Source organism: Bison bison, unplaced genomic scaffold (genome assembly GCF_000754665.1).
Source record: "Bison bison bison isolate TAMUID 2011002044 unplaced genomic scaffold, Bison_UMD1.0 scf7180017864370, whole genome shotgun sequence".
Lineage (NCBI taxonomy): Eukaryota > Metazoa > Chordata > Mammalia > Artiodactyla > Bovidae > Bison > Bison bison.
In genome coordinates, this window is record NW_011494942.1 from 1,828,510 (window position 1) to 1,836,322 (window position 7,813).

The following is a 7,813-nucleotide window of genomic DNA, read 5'->3' on the forward strand; positions in this document are numbered from 1 at the left end:
CTCTACTTTCTGGGTCATGAAAAGCCTTTAGGACTTTTCATATATGACAATTACTTGGCAACCATAGATGGTGGTGATTTGCTATGAATTATACATATATCTAAGGTGCTGTATGTCTATAATCCAGGCCACTTCTTGGCTTTTTTCATCAACTGAAGTATCACAAAAGATGTTTTGCATTTTTTTGCCTTTTCTGATTAAAGCAAATTGTAAAATTATTCTTCTCTTCTATAAAATCTAATATTCTTTTAGGAGATGTTAAAGTAATGCAACCAATTTTTACTGAGACATCACCTTCCAATCTAATATTGCATTTCCTTTGCATTGCCTTCTCAGACTAATAATTTATTGCTATGAACATCATTGAAACAATATGCAAAACAAGCATATAATCTATATGTTTCCACTACTTAATGTGTGTTAAACTAAAGCTATATTTAATGATATATATGTAAAACCAGAAAAGTTAAATTATAGTCAATAATCAACAGATAATGATTTTCTTAAATGGATAGTAATATAGAATCAAAAATTACTGAAAATACTTTTTTAGTTGAGAAAGTGTTTACTTTCCAAAAATGTTTATCATGCACATCAGGTTTAGAGACTATATATATAATTTCATTGGAAACAAAGTTTTCAATTGTAGCAGCCAGGGTTAAGGTATAGATCAATCAATTTTGCTTCTGCAACCTGCCCACTTAATGGTTCATATTCATGCAGCAAGATACCAGTGATAGTTTACTTGATAAGAAAATGTTCCATTTCTTTAGGGACCAAAATCTTCTGGAAGTTTCCCAGGAGCATATCTCAGTGAAGCAAATCACCCCATTTGTCATCAATATCTTGGCACAACTATCTTCCTTCCTGCTTTTCAATATGTCAGTAAATATTTTCTATTATATGTACGTTTGGGTCTTCCATCCTGTCTGATGGATTCCTCTGGATTTGTGTGTGTATTTGTGTGTGTGCACATATCTGTGATCATGAATGGGAATGTATGTGGGAAATGTGAGTATTTGGGGGAGTAAAGAAGATTATAGGATACATATGTATATAGTTTGCCTTCTAATCCACACCTTTCATACAAATACTAAAACTTAATTGCAACAGAATGAAGGCTGTACATGTAAAGGAAAAAAAGTAGCTGAGTCTTTTTATATACATTCATACATATCTTCCTTAGAATAAACACTACATTGTAATTTAAAAAAAAAATTAAGTAATTTTGGCAATTTATAATGGTGGCAAAAAAAAAAAAAAAAAACACCCTGAAATAATTGCTGATCTGATGTCATAAAACTCCCTATAGTTAGCAACACTTATAACATTGAATTTACCAAAAAGGGCTGAAGAGCAGAGATATAGTTTGCATTTTCTATACAACAGGCTATAAAACATCACTTATCACAGTCCAGAAAGCACACAGAAATGGATTTTATATAAACATATGTAATAACATATTAAGCGTGCATGAAAATTTCCCAATGATTGCATCTATACCTTCTTGTTTATTTTTTGTTGTTTCTGTTTTGAAATTTTAGTGTGAAAATGTGCCTTATCTTTCACATTGTTGAAAATAAGGCCTCCATACTTTCTTTTTTTCTCTCACAACCAGAAAGGGGCTTTTTGAATGTGTTCCTACACAAGTCTTCAAAAAAGTCACCACTTTTTTTCAAGTGCAAGTTCGTTTCAGCCACTGTTCCAGCTGTGCCAGGCAGTGAACTCGGAAAAGGTTTGCAGGTGGAGTCACTCAAAATGACAGTCTTCTCTGGCCATCAGACTAACTGATTTCTCAGGAAAGCGCTAGCACTTTGGCTAAATCTGGGATCATAGGTAGCTTCTTTTTCTGTGTTGTGTTTTGTGTTGTTTTTGTGTTGTGCCTCCCGATGTTGTAATACTCCTTTGCTTTATGAATGCATGTGGTCATCACTGTCTTTTAGAAATGTTCCAGCAACATAAAGACAGGCAGAGTAAATTAAAACACTGTGGATGTTAAGGAATTTATTGGCCCCTGTTAATTTTTTTCTTTTTTTCTTTTTTGGAGAAACAAGAGCATGAGATACTTGTTTTTATTTTTTAAAAACAGTCTTTCCTTCCTGATTGCATTCCCTGTCTTCTTTTGTATGTGCTTCATAAAAAGGAAAGTAAATAAGTTTATATTATGTCTCGGATAAAATGAAGACTATTTCTATACAAGGGTCCTTTTTCAGGTCTTGGGCTCAGACGTAATACTCTTTATCCTTGTTCTTCTTGTTTTTGTTGGCGCTTTTCGCACTGCTGGGTTGTTTCTCCTTTACAACAGCCCCATTGGACTGTGCTGAGTTACTGATGTAGTTTCGACTCTCGTCCACGTGGTACGAGCCTTCATCCCGGTTTCTGTACTTGTACATAGCATAGAGAAGGATGAGGATGCATAGGGCGGCAGCGGCTACGATCCCCACGACCATGCCCGTGGTGCTGCTGGACTCCCGAATCACTTCCGCTGAGCCTGGGTACGGCTCTCTCCCGCCTGCCCGTGTTGGGTTGGCTGTAGGAAAGAGGGTGAGAAAAAACACCGAGTGATTATGGAGTTTCCCGAATGTCAGAGAGTCACATTTACCATCTATTTTCATGCCTAATGGATAATGCCTGTGCCTACTGCTCTTGAAAAAGGATACTGAAGCTAGTAAGTGTAGTGATGCCTACACCTGGTGGTCACTAAAAACTAAGGACAATGAATCATACCGTTGAGAGAGCGATCTGTTACCATCTCTTCTTTTTCACAGATCACTTTTGTTAACAGGGTGTTGTAAGGGTAGCTCCAAATTAGCTCCATGTAGTTCTAAAGGGCCATATTGCTGTGTTAGGTGAAGAGCAATAAATTCAACGTGGAAAATGTATAGCATCATAATGACTATATAATATTAGAGAATAATCATTTTAAGAATCAAATTGATGTTGATACAGACTGCTTATGGCTAACTCTTGACTGAAATATGATGGCTAAATTTAGGATTACTTCAGAAATCACATTGCCTCCTATTGCAATGAATACAGTATTGAACAATAAGATAAAACAGGCATTTTGAAGAGTCAAATTGACTGCTTTTAAAAGTGTTATTTTAGTCACAGTTTTTAGAAATTAATTTTATCTATTATACTCTATAGACTATACTCCAACTATGGAGTATATACATATATATACAATGTTGTGTTAGTCTCTACTGCACAGCAAAGTGAATCAGTTTTATATATACATATATATCTCCTCTTTTTGGATTTCCTTCCCATTTAGGTCACCATTGAGCACTGAGTAGAGCTCCCTGTGTTATACTGTAGGTTCTTATATTTTATATGTTTTATCAATAGTATACATATGTCAGTCCCAATCTCCCGGGTCATCCCACTTCCTCCTATCGCCCTTGGTATCCATACATTTGTTCTCTATGTCTGGGTCTCTATTTCTGCTTTGCAAATATCATCATTTATGCCATTTTCCTATATTCCTCATATACACATTAATATATAATACTTGTTTTTCTCTGACTTACTTCACTCTGTATGACAGTCGCTAGGTTCATCCATGTCTCTACAAATGATTCAGTTTTGTTCCTTTTATGGCTGAGTAATATTCCACTGTATACATGTACCACATCTTCTTTATCCACTCCCGTGCTGATGAATATTTAGGTTCTTCCACATCCTGGCTATTATAAATAGTGCTGCTGTGAACACTGGGGCACACATGTCTTTTTGAATTATGCTTTTCTCTGGGTAAATGCCCAGTAGTGGGATTGCTGGATCATATAGTAGTTCTATTTTTACTTTCTTTAAGAACCTTCATACTGTTCTCCATAGTGGCTGTATCACTTACATTCTCACCAACAATGCAAGAGGATTCTCTTTTCTCCACAGCCTCTCCAGAATGTATTGTTTGTAGATTTTTTGATGATGGCCATTCTGACAGGTGTGAAGTGATACCTCATTGCATTTTTGATTTGCATTTCTCTAATAATTAGTGATGTTGAGTATCTTTTCATGTGTTTGTTGGCCATCTGTATGTTTTCTTTGGAGAAATGTCTATTTAGGTCTTCTGCCCAAATTTTTATTGCGTTGTTCATTTTTTTGAGATTGAGCTGTATGAGATGTTTGTAAAAATATGGAAGGCTTCATGAATTTGTGTCATCCCTGGAGTCCTACTAATCTCTGTATCATTCCAGTTTTAGTATGTGTGCTGCGGAAGTGAGCATTACTCACAATTGTACAGACTAAAACAGAACTGATTTCCTTTACTATTGAAGGTTTATCTGTTTACCTAAATATATATGTACATTATTCATTTACTGGCAGTGGTTGAGTGATCACCATGACCAAATTTGAGAGGAGAAAGTAAGAAAATATTTTTACATACTTTAAAGACTATCTAGAATGATTTTGACTCAAAATTCAGTATGTAGCAGATGATCATAAATAAAGGGCTGACTGCCTCACTTTTATTCAATTGATAAAACCCTCATTCTGTCTTTCCAAAGTATAAAGTTCTTCCTTGGGTACAAGAAGTGGATTGCAGGGGGCATTCAAATATTTTTCTCCAAGAAGTCAGTCACTGAAATTAATCACAGATAGGGAGAAAAGTCCTGGGGTTTAGCTTGCAGATTTGGAAGAGAGGGGAGCGGTTCTTTTCCTTTACCTTATAAATTTATTATTTAAAACAACTTAGAAGAAAAGGAACTGTAGAGGTAGTATTCTGTCTCATCTCTGATCCCAGGTCATGTTTCCCTAAGGATTGTGTTTTTCTCTCTTTCTCTGAATCTCCATCTTTTCCTTTGTTTTATAGAAAAAAGATAACTTTTCAGATGTAATGAATTAAAATTCTATAATTTTCAAAATGATATTCTTTGTAAATTATGCAGAATGAATTTACATAATCTCAAGATTGCATAAATATTGAATATATGTATGTGTGTATATGTGGAAGGTTTTGTGTGTAATATATATATATACACACCAGAAATTGAACATTTCCAAAGACTAAAATGGTACTTTTATTACACTATTATTAGTAATTTTTAAAATATTTCTACAAAAGTCCCTATTAGCTATTGGGGATCATTTATCTATCACTTAGCACCATACTGCTTTATAATTCCATTTTCAAACATCACCAGGATTTCATCTGCCAAATGTGGGTTTCTTGCTGTCATTTTCCTTTCCTTCCCCAAATAAAGCCTTACAGATATAGTCACTAACAAAGGAACAGCTTTCAAAGAAGCAATATGCTCTGGAGCTACAAAATGTAGCAGGTGAAACCTTTGTATGCTGAATGTATCCCCTCCTTGTTTTACAAAAGGGCATGTAATGTTGCCAAATTAAAACGCCTTGGAGTTGCTTCTGTGGCCAAGGCAGAAGGCGCTGAAGACTATAATCCACAGCATTTGATTACAAGAAATTAATTTCCTCTCAAGAACAGAACCTATTGCGGGAACTCTGTCACTACCTGACAAACCGAAGGCAGCACTTTCTCTTTCAAATACCTCATCTTTGCCAAAGTCTGCCAATTAGCTCAGCTGCTAACTTTCACTAAATGACGACTTTCTACTTGCTCATTTTGTGGAGCATTCTCTCACCATGGTGTCTCAAAAGCTGGAAAAGGGTTTTATTTAAACATTACCTAAATCATTTGCCCCACCTGTTGGAATGCTTTCCTTTTAAACACATTTTCATAATTACCTCACTTTGTCTGTCAGAAATAAATGGAGAGAAGAGAGATAAAATCCTAACATATAGTTCATGATAGTCAGACTTGAGAGTTTTAATGGAATGGAGGGTTTACATTTTTTTCCTTTTTTAAAATAGATATTTAATTTATTTATTCAGCTGTGCTGGGTCTTAGTGCAGCAGGCAGGATCTTTAGTTACTGCACACAGGATTTTTTTTTTTTAAGTTGGGGCCACAGAGAACTCAGTTGTGGAATGTGGGATCTAGTTGCTTGCCCAGGAATTGAACCAGGGCCCCCTGCATTGGGAGCATGGAGTCTTACCCATTGGACCAAGAGGGAAATCTCTACATTTTATATTTTCTAAACTAAGAATATATATGTACTTTTTTTTTTTTTTTTCATTTAGGAGTAGGTATTGTCAATGGACTATCTTATCAGAGAATTTTAATCTGATTTTTATCTGTTCAAAAATTTCTTACATGTTTTCACAACTGTTGAAGGAGCAAACCAAAACCAAATTGATGGTAAAACTAAAATGAGATGACAAAGACCAAAGCAAAAGCCTCAGATGCTTCCACTTTGCCATAGAGCTATTTGAGAAATGCCTCCTGATTAAGGAAAACATTTGTCTCTTTTGGAACTCCGGCCAAAATGCTGCTTCTCATGCAGTCCTTAAATAGCTCTGTAACTCATACATAAATAAGAATTCTAAATATCATGAAAATAGATACCACAAACCCAATGATGAAACATTTTATCCCCCTTTTTTCCTGATTCACAATGAAAATTAATAACCACCACAGGTATTATGATAGGTCTATTTGGAATATGTAGTTGGTTCCATATTTAATTGATTATTTAACAATGTTTTCTGCCTATGCTTCCAATCTGAAAGCTAAGTGATAATTTTCTTAATTTTTATGCTAAGATCACTTATGTACTTACATGCTTAAGAGTTAATGGGACATCTCTCTCACATGTACAAAAATGGCTAGAGAAATTTAAATATTTTTATGAATTATAAATGTGGTTTCCCTTATTGATGGTCATTAATGGTTTATTTTGATGATTGCTGAAATATCTCTGAGGAAATTCCTATGAATTTAAATGTAGAGAATAGAATAAATGGCTAAAAAGGCTAGTGTTAGTTACTCAGTCATGTTTGACTCTTTGTAGCTCACTGCTGCAGTATATGGGGTCGCAAAGAGTCGGACACGACTGAGCGACTGAACTGAACTGAACTGAACTGAGGCTCCTCTATCCATGGAATTCTCCAGGCAAGAATACTGGAATGGGTTGCCATTCCCTTCTCTGGGGGATCTTCCCAATCCAGGGATTGAACTCAGGTCTCCCACATTGCAAGCAGATTCTTTACTGTCTGAGCTACCAGGGAAGCCTAAAAAGGCTAAATACCTTCTTATATAAATTGGTTAAAAAATTTTTATTAAAAAAATACAGTCATTTTTTCACTATTCATAACAGTATGAAGAAAGAAATTTAATCAGAGACCTCCCTAAGCAATTGTATTTAATGACTTTGGTATTTTGCATTCTCTTTATACATCCTAGTAAACTGAATCGAAACATTATAAATGATTTTTTAAAATCTACAATGTGTTTTTTTTCAGTAGTGCTAAAAAACAAATAAATGAACTAAATTTTACTTTCACATAGTCTCCTTTTCTTTGTTGCAGCAAGGGATGAGAACACTTAAAAAACATGTAAAAGAGAGGCACTAAAAAAATGGAATGGGTATAGATTAGCAACAAGTCCCCAAATAGTCAAAAGTTAACTGGTTTATAGGTAAAGCTAAGCTAACACACGAAGAAGGCAATGGCAAGCCACTCCAGTACTCTTGCTTAGAAAATCCCATGGATGGAGGAGCCTGGTAGGCTGCAGTCCATGGGGTCGCTACAAGTCGGCTGCGACTGAGCGACTTCACTTTCACTTTTCACTTTCACACAACGGAGAAGGCAATGGCAACCCACTCCAGTGTTCTTGCCTGGAGAATCCCAGGGATGGCAGAGCCTGGTGGGCTGCCGTCTATGGGGTCGCACAGAGTTGGACACGACTGAAGCGACTTAGCAGCAGTAGCAGCAAGCTAACACAACCA

General features: G+C 35.6%; 1 protein-coding gene across 15 annotated transcripts in view; it reads right to left on the minus strand.

Annotated features, from left to right (window-relative positions):
- NRXN1 (neurexin 1) overlaps positions 1 to 7,813 on the minus strand; it is a 1,228,156-nt gene that overhangs the window by 996 nt on the left and 1,219,347 nt on the right. For all 15 annotated transcript variants that reach the window (XM_010855914.1, XM_010855913.1, XM_010855911.1 and 12 more), the window contains one exon: positions 7 to 2,530. In XM_010855914.1, the coding sequence (XP_010854216.1) occupies positions 2,223 to 2,530 (308 nt within the window). In that variant the 3' untranslated portion in view covers positions 7 to 2,222. The remainder of the gene's footprint in view (positions 1 to 6; positions 2,531 to 7,813) is intronic.